The sequence below is a fragment of the Mustela nigripes genome, chromosome 3 (genome assembly GCF_022355385.1).
Source record: "Mustela nigripes isolate SB6536 chromosome 3, MUSNIG.SB6536, whole genome shotgun sequence".
Classification (NCBI taxonomy): Eukaryota; Metazoa; Chordata; class Mammalia; order Carnivora; family Mustelidae; genus Mustela; species Mustela nigripes.
The window spans coordinates 118,024,152-118,047,156 of NC_081559.1; the positions used below are offsets into that span (position 1 = coordinate 118,024,152).

Genomic DNA, 23,005 nt, shown 5'->3' on the forward strand with positions numbered 1-23,005 from the left:
AAAAAAAGAAAGAAGGGTAAGTAGCACCATGTACAGATTGCCCCTTTAATCAGGCTAAGAGAAAAGTTTGTTAAAGGGGGTGGTGGCAGTGAGGTGAAGGTAGCTAGTCTTTACCATTTTTTGCATTTACAGTGGGAAATGACTGAGAAAAGTAGATTGTGAACAGCTTTTGAGACAAATAACTAACAGTATCTACCACATTATTTAATATTAAAACCATACTAATCTTAAAATACATGTGTGTATAACAAATGCCCTCTGATTTTTGTGAGATAATCATAGTCTTTCAGGATTTTTTTTCTCTCACACACAGACACACCTTTAAATCAGTCCTCTGAGTTGACTCAGCAGGTATTTTACTCATCTTCTGTCTTTTACACATTTACCTTCTGAAGTGAAAACAAATTTATTCTGGAGTCATATGTTTAATTCATAGAGATCTGCAATATTAGATGGCAAACACTTGCAGGTTGAAAAAATAGAATATATTTTTTCCTTCAAGATGTTGGTTGTGAAAAGCTAAAGGAAAAACTATTATGTCTGCCACATTGAAAAGGCTTGACAAAGCTTGTAGGTGAATTGAAAGTCATGACAAAATAAAGCCGAGCACAAAGAAGATTTACTGACAATGAACTAAGCGCTGTGATCAGAGTTTGCAGAGTGTGGTTCTGACAAGCATGGGTGTCACTTAAGTAGACTTTTTCTTCCTTTTTATAGCTGCTGACATTTCTGAGTCCTTAGATGTACTTTTTAGTCCTAGTGTGTTGTTGTTTTCTACATTGTTTTTCCTCATGCACAAAAATATGAACATCAGACATGCAGGTGTCAACTAAAAATGGGTTATAGAGAGTGAAATCAAACTGCAGAGTCAGTAATTTAAATCAGAATAAAACCAAGGGCAAGTTTGGACCTTACACTGTATGCATATTTTTAGCCATCATATTCTTGCTTTTTTCACAATTAGAGTTTATTTTGGCATGTTAGGTCAGGAGAGATCTCAGTAAAATAACCCACTTTGTATCTTGGAAAACTGCTAAAACTTAAAGCTCCTAAATTTTTTATGTTGAACAATATTAGCTGATTTTCATTTGTACAACCCAAAACGTCTACTTTGATGTTAGCTGAATAATGTAATCATTATAAAATGGGACAGTGTTACTGGACAGAATTTATGTGCCACCCTTGATCCAGCCAGCTCTGCCAGCTTCACTTCTTTCCCCTCACCCAGTAGGACTCATTCTTTTGCCTTTCTTTCTGGGCAGAGCATTTCCAAATCTTAATGTTCTCCAGTTTTAGAGCCACAGGAACTTCCCAGGGGACCTCAGCTTAACACACCCACCATTCTAGCCACCTGCAGTGCCTAGGACTAGACTTCAAGATGGCCTTCATCATGCCATAGTGGCAGGAGCCAATCCTACTGGGCCCACCTGCTGCCCCCACACTAATGACAATTCAGAAAGAACAGGCAAACTGATCCCCATGGACATATATTATCCAACAAGAGACAAAGGGCCAAAAGGAACTAGCTAACAAATTATTTGCCTTTCTCCAATAGGTGAATTATTTGGAAATGCAGTAGTTGCATAAAGCTCTATAGGTGTACACACTTGGCTGAACACCAACAATGGTTCATGGAGAAGCTATTGCCAGCTCAGTGACTCAGGCAACTTACCACCATGTATTTGCCTTCTGCTGTTCTGCCTTGCTTCCTTTTACCTTTCGCTCTTGCTTCCTTGGGATTGAACATTCTCCCTCAATGAAGGTTTAACACATATAACTTCCTCAGTCTATATTTCTAGGGAAGCAAGACTAAAGAAATACATTTTCCCTCTAAACGTTCATTATATGGTACTAAGTGTTCCATGGGGAATACGTTCTTGCCTAGTAGCAGTGCAATATGGAAGAAAAGTGTAAATGAAGTGTGCTGCGTAGGTAGATGAAGGGCCGTTAGGAAATTATGCAAGAAATCATTTTGAGTTTGCAGTTGCTCAATTGAATGCATCTTAAAAGACCCCTTATTCTACAATGGAGCTTAAAAGCTGAAGACAGCTGACTAGAGTGCAGAGGTGGCTACAAACATTTCCTGAGGATTGAGTCTGAATTATTATGTATAAACATTGCATTTTCTTCATTAAGAGTCCTGCTTAATAACTTAGCGATGGTAAAAAACTAATTTCTTCACCTATGATTAATACTGACATATTAAAAAATAGGTTCATTACTTCCTGAAACCCATAGTTCCTACATGGTGGAGGCACACTACCCTGCAGTCAGTTTTTCCCTCTTTTTTACTTTAATAGTGTCTTACACTACCTGTTCTAACACTCATTCCAAAACTCAGAATTATTTGTTCCATGTTTGTTTTGCCAGCTATAACAGATGATTTCTGAGGGTAGGAATCCTATATCCTTGGCATTCATTTGATGTCTGACATACAGTCCTTTCTGAGGTTTAGTGAACTCATGGAAGAAAGAATAAGTCAGCTCTGAATGAATAAACATATGCAAGTATAAATGGCTGCAACCTACTATCAGCTACTAGGCTTTTAATTCACAGTAAAATTAGATAGAATATATATATATATATATATACATATATATACACACACACACACACACACACACAGATATAGATAATCATGTGAAGTATGTATATAGTATTTATCATATATATGCTAATCTTGAAGATGATGACAGGTGGAATTGAAAAATTCTTGTACTAGGAAAAATAAAGTTTAAGAATACTCCTTTGTGTATAATATAGAATCATCCAGAAACATTGATTTACTGTTAGTAGATATGTTTTTAAAAGTAACATGGTGCACTTTTAAAATTATATCTGCAGGGATAGGAAGTAACCAAGGTAGCAATGGCATAGAATCCATATCCTGGTGGGTGGGGGGAGGATGAAAAATATGAGCTGAAATGTGGGCTCCTGAGGCAAAAATCATTTTTTGATTCTTCCCTCTACATGGTAAAGGTAGAGTTTTATCAGCACGTTCAGAATGGATATATTGCCTTATGTGCCCACAAACTAATATCATTAGCCATCAGGTGGATTTATAGCTATAGAATGAAGATCTCTCTTTGTCCTCACACATCTGTTAAATAATATTGGCCACAAATCTTTAAGGAAATTGGAGGACTGTTTCTTGCTTCCATAAGAATGATTTGCTTGGGTAAATCTTCAAAATTGATTTTCCTGGGAAAATATACTTTGTTAGCAGGGTCCTAGAGGATCCATTCTGAGAACACACAACTCCAGCCACCAAAATTGACTTGTTTTTGAGGCATAAAAATAAAAAAAAATTAATAATACTTGGATAAAGGTTTTTAATATAAGATATTCACTGATCTTCAAACATTTGAGTAGGGAAAACTATCACCAAAGACATTAAAGGTAGGAGGGAAGAAAATTTTAAAAGGGATATTTGAATATTCTATTGTATTTCTTTTTAGGCCTCAAAAGATAGTCACAAGGGGATATTACTACTTTAGTTTCTAGATACAAATTGATTATGCTAAAAGTTCATATACAAAATTAAGGGATTAAAAAAATAAGTGTGATGCCCATCAAAATCCTACTGGCATTTTTCAAAGAGCTAGAACAAACAATGCTAAAATTTGTATGGAACTAGAAGAGACCCCAGATTGCTAAGGAAATGTTGAAAAAGAAAAACAAAACTGGGGGCATCACTTTGGCTGATTTCAAGCTTTACTACAAAGCTGTGATCACTGAGATAGCATGGTACTGGCACAAAAACAGACACATAGACCAGTGGAACAGAGTGGAAAGCCCAAATATGAACCTTCAACTTTATGGTCAAATAATCTTCAACAAAGCAGGAAAAAAAATATACAGTGGAAAGAAGACAGTCTCTTCAATAAATGGGGTGCTGGGAAAATTGGACAGCTATGTGCAGAAGAAAGAAACTCAACCATTCTCCTACACCATACACAAAGATAAAATCGAAATGGAGAAAAGACCTCAACATGAGGCAGGAATCTATCAGAATTCCAGAGGAGAACATAGGCATTAACCTCTTTGACATTGGCCACAGCAACTTCTTTCAAGATATGTCTCCAAAGGCAAAGGAAACAAAAGCAAAAATGAACTTTTGGGACTTCATCAAGATCAAAAGCTTCTGCACAGCAAAGGAAACAGTCAATAAAACAAAGACACAACCCACAGAATGGGAGAAGATATTTGCAAATAACAGTACAGACAAAGGGCTGATATCCAAGATCTATAAAAAACTCCTCAAACTCAACACTCACAAAACAGATAATCATGTCAAAAAATGGACAGAAGACATGAACAGACACTTCTCCAAAGAAGACATACAAATGGCTAACAGACACATGAAAAAATGTTCTCTATCATTAGCCATCAGGGAGATTCAAATCAAAACCACATTGAGATACCACCCTACACCAGTTAGAATGGCCAAAATTAACAAGACAGGAAATAATGTGTGTTGGAGAGGATGTGGAGAAAGGGTAACCCTCCTACACTGTTGGTAGGAATGCAAGTTGGTGCAGCCACTTTGGAAAACACTGTGGAGATTCCTTAAGAAGTTAAAAATAGAGCTACCCTATGACCCTGCAATTGCACTACTAGGTATTTACCCCCAGGATACAGATGTCATGAAAAGAAGGGCCTCCTGTACCCCAGTGTTAATAGTAACAATGGCCACAGTCACCAAACTGTGGAAATAACCAAGATGTCCTTCAATGGATGAACAGATAAAGAAAATATGGTCCATATATACAATGGAGTATTATCCCTTTATCAGAAAGGATGAATACCCAACTTTTGTATCCACATGGATGGGACTGGAAGTGATTATGCTGAGGAGAAATAAGTCAAGCAGAAAGAGTCAATTATCATATGATTTCACATATTTGTGGAGCATAAGAAATAATATGGAAGCCATTGGGAGAAGGAGAAGAGAAGTGAGTTGGGGGAAATCGGAGGAATAGACAAAACCATGAGAGACTGTGGATTCTGAGAAACAAACTGAGTGTTTTGGTAGGGTGGGGGGTGGGGTGAACCTGGTGCTATTAAGGAAGGCACGTATTGCATGAAACCCTGAGTGTGGTGCATAAACAATGAATTTCGGAACACTGAAAAAAAAATGAAATAAAATAAAATGTTTAAAAAGAGTGATAAAAGGTGGACAGCCCTATTACAACAAGGTTTATTTTTAATCAATTAGTTCCAAACTTATCTTTATTAGAGCCAGTTGTGTATTATTACTCTTAATTCAATTGAACAAATCTGCTGCAATAATTAAGCTTCCTTTAGGGAGTTCCCATCATTAACATTTGTGAAATGTTGTCAAAGAAAAAGGAAGACACATATTTATCATCTTCCCCAGCATTTAGTCAAAGTGAATATTATTCTTTAAAGTACAGTTCATAATATTTATTTTAGCAATGTTCATTTTTGATGTTGGGTAAATTAAAGTAGTTGATTTACCATGATTATTTTCATTTCTTTAGTATAAGAAATTCATCTGAAAAAATTTGTAATGTAAGCATTTGATGACTTATACTTGTCCTCCTACCTTTTTGAAACAATCTCAAACTTAAAATTCAAAGTTCTTATGAATTTAACTGTATTTAAATGTATTTTCAATTTTAATTTTAATTTACAGTTAAATTTAAATGTTTTTAAAATGAAAAGTCTTTAATGAAATGAAAATCTTTAAATTCAGTACTACTGAACTTAAACTTTGAATACTATAGGAATATATTCTTGCATGTAATAGAGCTTCAAAATATTTATTTCTCTAAAAATTTAAGACTTCATCATTACCAAAGATTCTTACAAGGGAAAAACGACCCCTTATGTAATAGAATAAAAGAAGAAGAGAGAATAAATGTTGAAGACGTTTGATAAAATAGAATGCATCATTTTTCTGACATTATTTAATATCTATAAAATTATGTAGATGGTATGCAGCAAGTAAAATTTTTAGAAATTATAAGATCTAGAAAATAACTTTCTTTTCTGTTTCATTTCATCTGTAACATGATTCTTCTCATGTTGGCTATTTAATTATTCTTCCCCTTAAAAAAGTCTATTCAAAAATCCTCTTTCTGCAAGAGTGTATCTATATTACTTGACTTTTATATTTCTTGGGCCAATTGTTTTCTAGAAAATCAAATACAAAACCTCATTTGCCATTTGAAGTATTAGTGTTGGTAGAAAAATGTATTTTAAAATGTCCTCTCATTTGTTTTTAATTTTAGATTTTTATTAAAGTGCAGAAGAAAATAACATGAACATTTATTGTAGTAATAGCATATATATTGCTAGTGTTTTTATTAACTTATTACTATATATGCATTAAAATATGTGTATTTCTGTTCACATATATAAAATAAAATTACCATTCTCCTGTGTAGATGATATTATTCTTTGTTCAATTAAGATTTAATCATGAACATTTTCCCATGATACTAATTATATTTTGAGATTACTTACTTCTAATGGACTAATAGGGTCTTAATTTTGCATGTATGATAATTAATAAATGGATGTTATTACGTAACATATAAATAATTTAAAATATATCATTAAATAATAGTGCACTATGGATTTTTGGGGCATACATATTAATCAGTTAAGACACTGCTGGTTATACCTTAATATAAGTATCTAGAAAAATAATAAAATAATAATGAACTTTTTTTAGTTTGCAAACCAAGAATATGTCTTACTCATATCAGTTGGATCAAGGCTGGGTTGAAAGTTTGTAGGATTCTGTTTACTTTGTTTACTTCTTTCTTTTTTTTTTTCCCCTTTCTCAGTGCTATAGCCCATCAGGCCTTTGAGCTGAGAGTACAGTCTATTCCTGGGAGCTCTCCTTAGCTGACTCTGAATTCTCTTTGCTTAACTCTCAGCATAGCAAATTTCTAAAACTGTTGTCTTCTTTTGCATAATTTTCAGATTAATATTTTTAACCTTTCATCCTGCCTCAATTCAGAACTCAGCAAATACCTTGAGGTGAAAACCAATTTTGTGTTCAAAGCCCTACACATCAAAAATGCTGCCAATATTATCCTATGAGTAAAATACATTCTCTGCTTATTTCTCTGTCTGGGAAAATTATGCTTCTCACACTCTTCCAGTGCCAGTCCAGTGTTTTCAGAAGGCCAGCTCACCACTGTGTGCTCATCTGTCTTAGACCTTACCTATGCACACCCTTGTGACAGCAGGTGTTCTCACATGCCTTCAAACAAATGCTTTTAGTCAGTTCACAGCTCCCTTCTAGTTGTTATCAACAGGGAGGAAGTTGTGCTTCATGCTTTCTCATTCTATTTAGGAGCCTAATAGTTTTGCTTTCTTTCTTAAATATGTCTCATTAAATATGGACTGCATAGGCTAGTGGGTGATCCATTGTTCTTGAAGTAATTAACCACTTGCTCCACTATTGCTCTCTGTTAAAACTTAAAATGCAACTTTATCATTAACTCAGTATACACATTTTAGATTCAATTATTTTTATTATTATATTTTATTTACATATTATATTTTATTAGTACATTTATTATTCAGCATTTTTTATTCAATTAATTATCCGCTAAAAGTCATTGGCTCATTTAATTTTGCAGTGGCAAAACCCTGTTTTAATTACTGTAATTCTACATGCTCTTAAAATTCTAAATGCATTTGAATAGCCTTGGAGATTAACCTTAAATACCCTCCAGTATATTTGACCATTTATTCCTGATGGACCCATAGAAGTCTAAATACAGTTGTATTTAAATAATATCACCAGAAATTTTAATTTGGAAGAGATTTGACACTCAGGAATGGATTTACATAATCTACCTATTTCATATCAAGTTAATTGTTATGAATTTTATTCTTCTTAGGTTCATCAAAAGCATTTTGTTCCATTTCTGTATTTATTTTTTTCCAAGCTGAAGAAGACTACTGATTTGGATAAACATACATGGTATTCATACACCTTAAAATCTAAGTCATTTTTGTCTAATTATCTTGGATTTTTTTATGCAATAATGACATATGCATTCTGCTCTTTTTAATAGTCACATTTTCCGTTCTGTTTTTCCCCATATTATCTGGGCTATAATTTTTAATGCCACTGTTAAATAATAATGATAAGGATTATTTTTTGTTAAATCAATTTCATATGTTTAATTCTTATCATGATATTTATTAATTTGAAATAAATGATTCTATATAATGTAAAAAGATTATTATTTTCTTATTTTACTTATTCTATTTCCTTTACCATTCTTTTATAAAGATTGGAATTGCATTTTAAAAAATAATTTTGCATATCTATTTATGAGACTAAATTATTTTCCTTCTTTAATAATCATTCCTTAGATGTGTTTCCATAAATCATACCTGGCTTACAAATAGGTTTTTGTATGTAGTCCTCACTGTCTTTGAAATTTAAAGTAAATATTGAAATTTACATGTTGAAATTTGTCATAAAAATTAAATTTCCAGAATTTCTGATAAAGTTAAAAAAACATGTTATATTTTGGCAGAGCAAGTGTCAGTTCCTAATACCAACTTCTATCATAAGTCCAAAATAAATATTAATATAGTGATTTCCATTATTTTTAGCCTTTCTGTTAATTTTACTCATGTAGAAATCATTGGCAAAGTTGAAAAATGGGGTTCCTTCAATAGGTTACAAGTCTCTGTCATAAGTGTAGTTATAAGATTATACTAAGAAAGAAGATTCAATCAGAACCTAGTTCAAGAAGTTACATATTTTCACATCACAAATGAAAGCCTCACGGCAAGCCCTGGCGATAAGCTTCAGAGTACCACCAACAGAAGGAACACTGGCATTATTTTGATTCAGATCTAGGATTGTCAATGAGCTTGAGAAGGTAGCAGAAGCATGCGATATTCCCCACAAGATAGTTAATGGTGATTGGTAATACTTGTTAGTTAGTTGGACACACTGCTAAGCTAAGGGAAGATAAAGGCAGTGCAATTAAGGGTTATGGTGATGTAGAAGTCAGTAAGCACATTGAATGAGAACAATGTATGAATTAGAGCCACAGGGAATACTAAAGAGAAAGCTACTGACCAATTCCAGTAGAGTTTTCAGAAAAATTTTTATGGTGCTTATGGTTCTTGATTATGTAATATAACACCACAGCCTTTGGTGTCAGACAGAACTAGACTATACCATATTCAGGATGAACTTAAAAGCTGTTTAATTTTTGTGCACCATAGGTAAACACACACACACACACACGCACACACACACGCACACACAGACGACTAGAATCCTGCCAGGTGAAAAAGAAAAGAAAAGAGAGGGAGTGAGGATGGGTCATAGAGGGAAAGGGACAGGAGAGAAAATGTGCATGCACAAGCTAGCAGGTGATGTGACAGGGAGAGGGTATGTGAGAGAAGGCACCAGGTTTGTATCCAGGAGTTCCATATAGACAGAGTCCTAGTATACAGGTGATCCCCAAGAGAGGCAGGGACAAGATCACGGAGGGACTTGCATGGTATTTCATTCTACCAATTTGAGATTTGAATTTTTAAAATAGCGTCTTAGAAGTGTGGTATAAGCATTTTAGGTTATTGTTTTTATTAATCTCCCTTTTATCAAGAACATATAAAATTATAGAAATGTGAACCTTCATCTGTGATGTCCTTTTTTGTTACAATGAGAAATTGGAGAAAGAAATTCCCAAATCCCCTCTATAAATAAATGTATGCAGGTCACTTTTAAAAGTCAAGAAAAGCAGATGATAGGAAATCCTACTGAGAGGTACGACAATAATTTACTGGCTAAGCACTGTGCTCAGGTGCCATAAAATATTTTTTTAACAGAAGTCTATTTAAATCTCACGGTACTCAATATGCCATTTTTACTGATGCAGTAAACTCAATGTTGGAGATTCTTAGTATCTTAGCCACTTCAAAATTATAATTCAGTCTTTTTTGGGTAAATACTAAAATTCCGGGTCTCCTCTTCTCCCTTTCCTCCCCTTTTCCCTTCAGGAATAATGTATCACTTCAGCATTAGTCTCTGGAAACTCTTCTGTGCAGTCCGTACCATGCACTCTGAATGTCATGCTTTGTCCCTGACGCACTTCCCGTTGTGTGTGATCCTACCAGTCTCTTCAGCTCACATGTCATGAAGCTCCCTTTTGTCTTCCAGCACTGCTATTATTTTCTCATCAACCTAGCACTCATGAGAAATCTTGGATTCTGTTCTTCAGATTAAAACACTTCCTCTAGCTATAGCTATTCTATCATTTTGAAGCCATGCTTAATAACAGGATTCTATGGAATTGAAGAAGAGAGTCCAAAGCTCTCCACTGGGATGTCACAAACTAATTTGTGCTTTCTATGTCTACTTCCTCAAAACTTGGCCTCCCATGCCCCAACCTATCCCCTCCTCTCTTTATCTCTCTCTCCATGCTTTTGTCTCAAACTGGAAATTATTCTTCCTGGGAGATGAGAACTTGCTATTAATCCTCAAGCATTCCTTCCAACTCTCATGTATAGTATTAACTCCATGTTTTGAAACCATTAGAATTCCTATAGACATTCAAAGTTAATAATCTAGAAATTTATTTTCTTTAGAAGTAATTTGCTTTCAATACTAAGTTAACCTCAGAGAATTTGATTCTTTGTTTTGAGATATCCTGTCTTTTCATCTGTTCAGCAAACATTGATTGAATACCCACTAAGACCTAGACAATCTTTTTCATGTAAGAAGTAATATATGGAATAAAACAAAAGTCTGAAATTTCTCTAAAGGGGGGAGCAAGCAGATCATAATACAAAACATAAAATAAACAGTATTTCACAATGCTAAGTGATATGGAAAGAAAGAAATTTAAAGAAGGCCATTTATAATGGGGCACTATTTTAGATCTTAATTCTGCTATTTCTAAGCCTAGAGGTTTATGAAGAAATATCAACTTTCTTTTTCATAGCATGGTAACTTTAAAAGGATTCATTTGTTTTCTTTTGGTCCTTTCACCTATTTTAATGAAAAAATTTGTTCAGGTACCTATCTGTTTATCTCAATTTAAAATTACTCAATACATTCCCTAGTTAGGCCATATGAACACAGATTAACTAGGAAATCTTTGCAGCTCTCCATGGATTGTCTGCATTGTAAAAACATTGTATGCTATAAATGATGCATGTGTTTGTGCTGTAAACCTGAAAATATCTGTCTCTCCCATTTATTTTGAAGTACTGCCTTTTTTTTTATTTAGAAGGAAATGTTCCAGTGTTATTCTAGAAAAAATAGAAATTAAAGTACTATATTTTGTTTTCTTGAACAAATCTGAAAGAGCTTATTTAAGCATATATGATAGCATAGGTTTGATTTTGAATAACAATTTTTATTGAATGTCATTGTTAGTAGGTACTACACAAAGAAATGCCATTTGTTTAACCTCAGCCATGAATTTTATGTCATTTGCAAAACTAAAATCACATATTGTGGGAACTAAAAGATAGGAGAAGGTAGAATTTCCATTCTCAAAGTGACTTCAGCAACTTAGGAATCAAAGCTAATTCCAGAAATTACCCACTGAATTGGGCCTTATCATACAATTGCACAATAAAACAAAAATAAGTTGATATTTGATTTTTAAATATTTGAATTTCATACCATACTTTTATAAAACTTATGTTCTCAAATAAAATAAGAAATTATCATCACCTAGATTTTGTTTCCTTCGAGTAGGTCACACCATCCTGAATCTAGGCATCGTCTTTCAAATATGTAGAAGTCATTAAATCAATTCACATGTTTGTGAATAACTGTGGCATAAAACTTCTTGGACATGCAAATCCTCCACCTTTGGAGGTGGAGGCAACAATATTGGCATCAATATTGTTCCACTTTCCATAGCACTCTCAGTCTCAGCTCATTTTGTTGTAGTTATCTTTTCTACAGGACCATCACGTTTTACTACCTGATGGAAGGCCAAATCAACTTTGTTTCTTTAGCCATTAAATTAATTTTCCTTCTTTTCTGGAACTCTCTATGAAGTTTTAAAGCATCTATGAATCTTCTAGAAGAGGCCACATAATTTTTATCAGATTTACAAAGAGGTATGTGATTAAAAATTATTTATAGAAAAACTTTGTTGTCTTTGAGGTAAGTATCTTTCCTTAAGGTTTCAACATAAATTCTAATTCTGTATTCATCTTCAAGGTAGAATATCTACATAAATAAAAGTCATCTGCTTGAGAGATTTGTTTATTCTTCTCTCCTTTCCTTCTTCCTTTCCTCTCTCCCTCCATTCTTCCATCTTTCTCCTTATCATTACTTTGTGAGTACTGATTCAAGAATTCTTCCTATTTTTATCAAGATGTGAGGGGGTCATGAAAAAAATACACAATGCAAATTGTATCCTCTTATACTTCCACATAGACATTAATTATATTCCAAATTCTTAGCTTAAATCAACATGATGTTAAAACATCCAGTGTTTACAGATTTGTCTTTCTCTTTTGGAATAAAATCTTTAACATGGATTTCCTTCATCTGAATGCACTTTATTTGATAGTTGTCAATGTCACTTAAGGTTCTTATAGAATGACATGTTAGGCAATCATGGTCAAAATCATACTCTGCTTCCTTTACATCTTTGGGATTAATAGTTTAAGTAATCCCGCTCCATAAAGAGCTAGTTTGATGTATCTGTAATTATGTACTTTTGTCTCTTCAAGCCTTCATGTTCAGACACTGACTCTTTTTGTTCAATATTATATTGATTTTTCAGCTTTGCATAATACAAATTACTGGTTCTGATAACACATTATTAACATTGGTTTCTAACAAAAGCATCTTTTGAACAAATTTTAACTTTCCTTATTTGAAGAGCAGTCTAAAATTATGCAGAGAATTTAGGATTTCCATTATTTGGAATTAATATTGTTGCCAAAAGAAGACAGTTTTTAAAACTTTGCTCTATGAGTACATTTAAGAATATATTATAGTTTGATATTTTATTACTTTTAATAAATCAAACATTATTTCAACCATACAACATATAGCTTTATTTTTAAAAATAAGGTTAAATTGTCATTAATGTTTCCAATACTTTTATCTTATCAAGCTATTTTATTGATATGATTTCTTTTAACTACTAAATGAGTAATTTAAAACAAAGTACTTCTAGCATTTAGCATTTTCTATGTTGAGTGTTTATTTATAATTTAGGTTTCCTAGAATATGCTTGTAAATGTTAAATAGGCATACTGTTTCCAACTGATAAAGACTTTCACATCTGAGGAGACTTCAACTAATTCCTTATTCCTCTGACTGTGGCATGCCTGCAAATGATTCTCTGGAGGTAAATGGTGGGCAACCTATATTCTGGAACCCAGCCTGGTTCACATATGGTTGTCACTCATTTGGTACTTGCATATATAAACCCTAAAGTTGCCAAGAAAACTGAAAGGCATTTGCAAAAGACATCTTTGCTTAGCTTCTTTAAAGCATTCTCATTGTTGGAATGCCTGGGTGCTCAGTCAGTTAAGCGTCTGCCTTCAGCTCTGGCCATGATCTCAGGGTCCTTGGATTGAGTCCTACATCACATGGAGCTCCCTGCTCAGCATGAAGCCTGCTTCTCCATCTCCCTCTGCCTGATACTCCCTCTGCTTTTGCTCTTTTTCCCTCCCTCTCTCTCTGTCTCAAATACATACATACATATATACATACATACATATGCACATTATCATTGTCTTCAAAGGAAATCCTAACTTCTTTTATATTAGTTTTATATATTATTATTTATTATATTAATAATAGTCATCACTTATTAAGCTCTAACTTCATGATATTTATTTTTTCATTAGTTTTTCCAACAAATACATGTGATTAATATTGTTAAGGACATTTTACAAAAGATGGAGATTAGACACAAAATAATTAATAACTGTCTAATGATATTTAACAACAGTTACAGCTGAATTTCAAACGCAGGTCTCTATGACTGCAAAACTTTACAATGTTATTATGCATCTACATTGTGGCTCCTGTGTTGCACTTAAGTTCATTCCACACTGAAGCCACTTGGACTCTTCAGATTCTGAAAACTAGTCTCATTATGCTATTGTCTCAGCTTGGAATGACTTTTGTTTTCATGTTTCAGCACTTCGAGCTAGATAGTTCATGCTGGAAGACAAGGGTCCATACAAAATATAGCTAGAATTTTACAATTTTTTATAATAATCCATAAGAACTAGCAAGAAGCATAGTTCCACAAAAGATTCAATATGAATTTTTTTTTTTATTGATTAAGAAAAGGTGTTTAGGAAGCCGTTTTTTCTGTCCATGTCTCTAGACTATACTGATTTTAGTTTAAGATGCCAATAGTTTTAGAGGTTTCTTAAATAGATTCCTCATCAAAGCAAGAACTATTTTGCAATTACTATAGCAGTATAAGAAAGATATATGTTTTTTGTACATGTACCTGCTGAAATCATATAAATCTTCTAAAGTTTTTTTTTATATATTTTAAATGACACACAGTTTGCCAGAAAGTATTTTCTTGCACACAATTTAATGATTCTCTAATTTTATGCATCATATCAATTAAATTTCCTGTTATTTACACATTTGTCAGTAAGACAAAAGGAAACAAAACTAACAAAGAAGGAAAAATAAAATAATTCAATAAAACAATTTCTAAGTGGAAACAGTCTGTGATTAGGGTAGTGTATGGTTATACTGCACAGAGTTAGCAGTCTTTAAGTTCTCCAGAAAATCAATGAAAAATAAAAATTGATTTAATGAGTAAAGATTCTGTTGAACAAAGACTTTGTGTGTTATAAGGTCATTTGTCTAAATATGATATTCATTTTTCAGTTGGATTTTGAAATTTGTTTATATGAAAGAGTAAATCCTTTCTCTGAAGATTTATTTTAAGTTGTTTTGAAATGTTAATCATTAAATTATCTTAAAGTAAATGTTATACTTTATTTAGGGTACTGAGTGAAAATATTTTGACACACATACTTTATCTTTTAGTGTTGGAGTATTATATTTCTCCTATTCTCTTCAGTGTTAAAATACATTTAATATAATATTTCAAACTGAAAAAATAAACTACAAAAAGTTACTCTATATTTTCCATAGATTGTCATTTAACATTATATGGAAGCAGAGGCTTTTCATTTCTCATAAATGAGAAAATTGTTAGATGAAAATCTTTCAAAATGTTTACATGTCAAATTTGGATTACTTTTGATAATCAAAATTTCAAAAACATTGTAATTAGTGTTTGACATGCAGTGATTTTAATATGTCAATTTAGAATATCAGTATATATTAACTCACTTAAAATAGATTCTTCTAAAATTTGGTAGCTCTCGTGTAACTTTATGTTTATTGTTCTCACATTTATTATTTATTTATTGTTGCAGATTAAAAAAATCAACAGAAATTTTCCTGTAAACCAGCAGGTAAGATTGAAAAGTACTTGGAGAGACATATCATGCATTTTTTTCATTGTATCTATTATAGAAAATAATCTTGATTGCACTTAATATTTACATGGTAATAATTGGCACTATCATTTGCTCTCCAGGAAAATACATACTTTATTAGATTTCTTTAATATTATGTGATATATCTGTTTCTCTAATCATATTAAAAGCAGTTTTAAAAAATATTTTATCTAAGTAAACTAAGTCAAAACTATTTTCAACAAAAAACATATATTTATTTAAATATAATATTGAAGACCTAAGAGAGCTATTTCCATAAGATAGTTTGACTGTATCTTAACATGTGGGAAACCAATTTTTTTAATTTTAATTCAAGTTAATTAACATATAATGTATTATTTATTTCAGGGATAGAATCTAGTAATTCATCAGTTGCTTAAAACCCTCAGTGCTCATTAAATCAAGTGTCCTCCGTAATGTCTTTCACCCAGTCACCCCATCTCCTGACCTAGCAAACCTTAGTTTGTTCCCTATAGTCAAGAGTTTGTCTCTCTCCATTTTTATCTCATTTTATTTTTTCTTCCCTTCTCCTATCTTCATCTGTTTTGTTTCTTAAATTCCACGTTTGAGTGAAATCATATGGTATTCATCTTTCTCTGACTGACTTATTTCATTTAGCATATACACTCTAGTTCCATCCACATTGTTGCAAATGGCAAAATTTCATTCCTTTTGATGGTTGAGTAATATTTCATAGTACACAACCCCCCCCATATCTTCTTTATCCATTCACCCATTAATGGACATAGGGCTCTTTCCATAGTTTGGCTATTTTAGACACTGCTGCTAGGAGCATTGGTGGCCATGTACTCCTTCAAATCACTATTTTTGTATAGGAGATCTATGTTTAATTGATCTAAAAGTTAGAAGGAATTTTCAAAATTAGGTGAAGGTATTTTACATGAATCTAAATGCCTGTGTAGAATGAAAGTGGTGTCTGATTAATCTAGCCAAGAATCTAGTTGATTTATTAGACTATTGATTATAGAATAAAATAATTGATTATAGAAAATAATAATTCTACTTATAATTTTATTAAGCTGAGCTTAACTTTTACTTTGCCTCATAAACATTATAAAAACATTTGTTTGAATGAGGAAAGTAAGTATAGGCTCAGTTTTGGACTCACTCAAGTCAGCAGTGTGTGAGGTTTGTGTGATGATAGAGAAGCAAAGGCCAGCCATGCATTTCTTACCCTTGACATCAGCCTCAATGTGTAAAAATTGATCAAGATCTAAACATCTAAACTATCTATTTATAAATGGTAGACAAGTTACAAATTAATTTCAATGATAAAAATTTTAAATAACTCTCTTATGAAAACTAAGTTACTTTTATCATCTAAACCTCAGTTCCTTCATTGGTAATATTTTTAAAGTGCAACTACCTTACATGTTTATTTTTGAAGATTAAATAACAAATGTGAAATACTTGATATATATGCCATTATTACCATTAATGTGTTAAAATTTTAAATTTTCTTTTTAGAATAAATAATTTATATTATTGCATAAATTATATTATTAATGGTGCCACTAGCCCATACTAGCCCACAAAGTTATGGGTGACTGAAATACTAGTGAAAATAAATCTGGATAGCTCAGTATGTCTACAAAGCTGTGAACTATGTCTTTCCAGCCATAGGCATACCCCATTTCCTAGCCTCAGGTCCTCACACCTGAGTCATGCTGATATCTTAGGTGGATGTAGAAGTTAGAGAGATATATGTGCTGTGTGTCTCATCACATTCCACTGTGGTTATGTCTCATGCCTTTGTTTGTGGTGCAGAGATCAGGGCTCTATCCTAGAGCTACTGATACACTAGTTCTGTGATGATCCTTCGGAAAATCCATTGTGACTCCCATTCCATTCCAGATGCTTCTGATCCTAGTAGGATGTTACATAGGAAATATAGTTTAACAATTGTATAGAGCTATAGTGGATGGAAAATTCATTAATGAGAAATTATTAAAATAGAAAGGAGCATCAGCCTTTGAGGAAGGTTGTAATGCCCTTCAGTAAACATAGTCATTTTATTGTCGGATACATAAAAATGTAGATTTGCTCATTTATGAAATTCTTGCCAAAAATATGAATGATGAATCTTTCTTTAAGAATGACTCCAATATCTATGTTACCAACCTTCCTTGCCCTTTCTAACCTCGACATGTGAAGAAGTATTAGTAATTAATGTAATTTATGTTGCTATAAATATTTCATAATTGTAATAACCCCACAGTATTCTTTATTTATGATGACAGCTACATTTGACACTTCCTACATTTTCCCTTCAATAACCTGCAGGATTCTTTGCCACCTCTTAATTTATCTAGGTTTTGAATAATAGTAAAGTAAATAAGAATCTGAAAAAACTTAAATATAGAGTAAATAATAAGAACTGTTTACTATTCCAACCCACACACATATAATAAATGTAAGTAAGTATTAGCATCCATAGCTTTTTATTTTCTAGCTTTTTAATATTATTATACCAAAATTTTATTTGAAATCTCTTAGCGTCTCACATTTTTAAAAATCATAATGAATTCTTTTTGGCATTTTAACAACTGAAAGCAAGAGTTAATAGATTTTTACCTTACTATTTTCCATCATGGAAATGAAGACATCCAGGATATAGGATTTGTTTATAGTTCAATATTCATATTTCCACACCATTGGAAAACTTGCCTGCATAATTTGATAGCAATGCATTCGGAGACCAAGGTACATTCCCTATTTAATAAAATGTGAGTTACTTTAATGAATAAATATCTGAAAACACATATAATCTCATTTCTTCTCCAGATTTAGCATTCAAACAGGACTCTTGGACTAAACAACATTGTGTTGCTTTAATATCAAATTTTTTCTAACTTGATTTTCATGTAAAGTTTTCTGAAGCTTTGATTATAAATATACAGATTTATACATATGTTTTTGATTGAATAATTTAGGAATATGTCAAAATCGTCAAGTGTTATTAATGAAAATCAAGCCCCTTCATATCCCCGATGCTCTATGTCTGAAAATAAATAAATAAATAAATAAAATAAAAGATGCCACCCACTTGAACAGAAGTCTTCTGCTTCCTATGGGATTCAGTTTTGAATTTGTGCTATCATATGGCACAGCTACCCCCAACCAGAACAAATTAGAATAAAATAAAACATAAAGGAGATTGGAGGATATTACTATTGTCTAATGGGCCAGTGTTAGAATTTAGCTCTGTAGGGACACTCCACAAACCAGGATGCATGAGACTTTCAGTAAATTACTCTCATGAAAGATTTAAATCCAAATGTTAAATTATTGATTAAATAGACCACTATAGGGGAAACCATAATTTAGAGATTAAAAAATTCAAAATCATTTTTTGAGGCATGGAGACCAGAGGGAGAGAAAAGTTTAAACATGTTCCATGCTCAGCACAGAACTGATGTGGGGCTTAATCTCATGACTCTGAATCATGATCGATGCCGAAATCAAAAGTGGACATTTAAGTGACTGAGCCACCCAGGCTTCCCCCCCCCCAAAATCCAAAACTATTTTAAATTATCATGTGCTCTTTAAGTAAAGGATTAAAAATTATAAGTCAAGAACAGGATATGGTGTTAAAATATATGGATTTTCAGAAGAATCAAATAGGAGTTAAAATTTTTTAAAAGAGCATATTTATTTATTTATTTATTTTGATTTATTTTTTATTTTCAGTGTAACAGTATTCATTTTTTTGTACCACACCCAGTGCTCCATGCAATCCGTGCCCTCTATAATACCCACCACCTGGTACCCCAACTTCCCACCACCACCCCTTCAAACCCCTCAGATTGTTTTTCAGAGTCCATAGTCTCTCATGGTTCACCTTCCCTTCCAATTTCTCCCAACTTCCTTCTCCTCTCTAACTCCCCATGTCCTCCATGCTATTTGTTATGCTCCACAAATAAGTGAAACCATATGATAATTTACTCTCTCTGCTTGACTTATTTCACTCAGCATAATCTCTTCCAGTCCCGTCCATGTTGCTACAAAAGTTGGGTATTCGTCCTTTCTAATGGAGGCATAATACTCTATAGTGTACATGGACCACATCTTCCTTATCCATTCGTCCGTTGAAGGGCATCTTGGTTCATTCCACAGTTCGGCGACCATGGCCATTGCTGCTATAAACATTGGGGTACAGATGGCCCTTCTTTTCACTACATCTGTATCTTTGGGGTAAATACCCAGGAGTGCAATGGCAGGGTCATAGGGAAGTTCTATTTTTAATTTCTTGAGGAATCTCCACACTGTTCTCCAAAGAGGCTGCACCAACTTGCATTCCCAACAACAGTACAAGAGGGTTCCCCTTTCTCCACATCCCCTCCAACACATGTTGTTTCCTGTCTTGCTAATTTTGGCCATTCTAACTGGTGTGAGGTGGTATCTCAATGTAGTTTTAATTTGAATCTCCCTGATGGCAGGTGATGATGAACATTTTTTCATGTGTCTGATAACCATTCGTATGTCTTTATTGGAGAAGTGTCTGTCCATATCTTCTGCCCATTTTTTGATATGATTGTCTGTTTTGTGTGTGTTGAGTTTGAGAAGTTCATTGTAGATCCTGGATATCAACCTTTTGTCTGTACTGTTATTTGCAAATATCTTCTCCCATTCCGTGGGTTGCCTCTTTGTTTTCTTGACTGTTTACTTGGCTGTGCAGAAGCTTTTGATTTTGATGAAGTCCCAAAAGTTCATCTTCGCTTTTGTTTCCTTTGCCTTTGGAGACATAACTTGAAAGAAGTTGCTGTGGCTGATATCGAAGAGATTACTGCCTATGTTCTCCTCTAGGATTCTGATGGATTCCTGTCTCACATTGAGGTCTTTTATCCATTTTGAGTTTATCTTTGTGTACGGTGTAAGAGAATGGTCAAGTTTCATTCTTCTACATATAGCTGCCCAGTTTTCCCAGCACCATTTATTGAAGAGACTGTCTTTTTTCCACTGTATATTTTTTTGCTGTTTTGTCAAAGATTATTTGCCCATAGAGTTGAGGGTCCATATCTGAGCTCTCTACTCTGTTCCACTGGTCTATGTGTCTGTTTTTATGCCAGTACCATGCTGTCTTGGTGATCACAGCTTTGTAGTAAAGCTTGAAATCAGGCAACGTGATGCCCCCCCCCTTTTATTTTTGTTTTTCAACATTTCTTTAGTGATTCAGGGTCTCTTCTGATTCCATACAAATTTTAATATTATTTGCTCCAGCTATTTGAAGAATACTGGTGGAATTTTGATCAGAATAGCATTAAAAGTATAGATTGCTCTAGGCAGTATAGACATTTTAACAATGCTTATTCTTCCGATCCAAGAGCATGGAATGGTCTTCCATCTTTTTGTGTCTTCTTCAATTTCTTTCATGAGTGTTCTGTAGTTCAAAAGAGCATATTTAAAATTAAAATCAGTATGTGTGCTGCTGAAGTGAGCATTAAAATTAAAATCAATTAACCAATTGAATAATAGAATAGATGAAGATGAACTGAAAGGGAATGTAATCAGAATACAACACACACAGAAAAGGGTAAAAAAAATAAAAGTTAATGTAATATATGAATTTTAGAATGAGAAACTGAAAAAAAAAAAGAAACTTCAGAAATACTGGAGAAAATGTATAAGGTCAATGTATTAAGAGAGACATGGCTGAGTTTCTGTGAGTCTTCAGATTAAAGAACTAAACTAACTCCTGAACATGGATTAAATAGAAATGAAATCACACCAACAAAGGATCTGAAACAAACTCAATATCCATCAGTGGAATAATTTGTAACCATTAAAAAGATAAACTAGTTCTGTTGGTACTAGTATAGAAGGCCATCCAAGAAAGTTTATTAAGTGGTAATAGTGAAGAGAAGAATAGGGAACAGAATAAGCCACTGTGTTTTAATAAATTAGTTGGAAAGATACATACACATGTTATTATTACAGAATTAAAAAAAAAAAATCTTGAGGAGTTATGTAAGAATCAGGTAAAGGTGTCGAATCTGAGAAGTATTACAGCCCAGTCTCCTTCCCGTTGGGAGGGTTCCATTCCCAAGTTCCTGTGCTTAAGTCTTATGCCTTTCCCTGGAGAACCCTCTCTTATCAATTTCCACTCATTTTGTTGATTTAAGTTCCCTATTCAGTTCCTGCAACAAGGAATTGCATTTTGTTTAGTTTTGTCTTGAGCTCAGGTGTGTATTAGCTCCATTGTTCCTGATACAAATTCTATTTTCTAATTCTGCATATAGAGATCAGCTCAGACTACCTTATTTATTTGACTTCTTTTGGCTTTGGTCTTTACTATTGGAATAATTGGAAAATTTATGTGCTTGCCATTTAAGATGTATTTCTAAGATGTGTCAGGTTGAGCATCTTTATGTGACATCAGTTTATATTTTTAAGTGTCCGCCTTCAAATTTTGAATATGTTTCTATTTTCTTCCTATTTTTTTGTTAGTACTGCATTCTCAATACATGAAGGACATTTACCCCTTGTATTTCTGTGTGGCCTAAGTTAGCAAAAAAAAAAAAGTATGTAGGGGCAGAGAGAGAGGGAGAGAGTGAATCTTAACCAGGCTCCACACCAAGTGTAGAGCCTGACAAGGGATTTGATTTCACAACCCTGAGATCATACCCTGAGCCAAAATCAAGAGTTGGACACTTAACTAACAAAGCCATCCAGGTGCCCCAGCAAAAAGCACTTTTGTGGCTCATAGGATTTCTATTGTACTTAGAAATATATATTTTTTTTAATTTAAAGGTTAAAAAAAGTAAAAAACGATCCACTGTTTATGTCTAGAAAATTTAAGTTTTTACTTTGACAGTTAAACAACAAGTTTTTATAAGACCCTGAGCATTTCTTTCTTACTGCATTTATCACATTTTGTGGTATTCTCTGTTAACCCATCTTCCTCCTCCCACCCCAAACTCAACTGTAAACTCCAGAAGATAAAGGTATTATTTCTTGTTCTACTCTTAGCTCCTAAAACAGTGCTGTACATATCAATCATCCTTCTGGGAGAGACCTCAAGGTAAAGATCTTTGGGAATGTCTTTAAATAACAAAGGAGATTAAATCTGAGTCTTCCTCAAAATTTAAAGCTTCCTTTTTTCAAAAAAGACTCTTAAAGAAAAATACAAGGTATAGACTAGAAGAAAATACCTGTGAATTTTATATCTAATAAAGAATTTACATCCAGAATATATTTTTAACAACTGAAAAGTGAATAGTTAGAAAATAACTCAAAAAAAGAAAATGTGCCAAGATTTGAATAGACAGTTCACCAAAGATGTACCCAAATATCAAATAAGCACATGAAAAAAACTCAACCTCATAAGCCATAAAGAAAATGCAAATTAAAAACACAATGAAATACCACTACATATACACTGGAATGGTTAATTATAACTGGTCTTGCTAAGTATTGGCAAGGAGAAATTGGAATTGCTATATACAGCTGGTAGGAATATAAAATGGCACAAACAGGACCGCCT

The 23,005-nt window shown here is 33.1% G+C and overlaps 1 protein-coding gene across 1 annotated transcript in view; it reads left to right on the forward strand.

Moving 5' to 3' along the window:
* Window positions 1–23,005, forward strand: part of SNTG1 (syntrophin gamma 1) — a 383,856-nt gene that overhangs the window by 200,158 nt on the left and 160,693 nt on the right. The window contains exon 11 of the mRNA XM_059392846.1: window positions 15,418–15,456. Within this exon, the coding sequence (XP_059248829.1) occupies window positions 15,418–15,456 (39 nt within the window). The remainder of the gene's footprint in view (window positions 1–15,417; window positions 15,457–23,005) is intronic.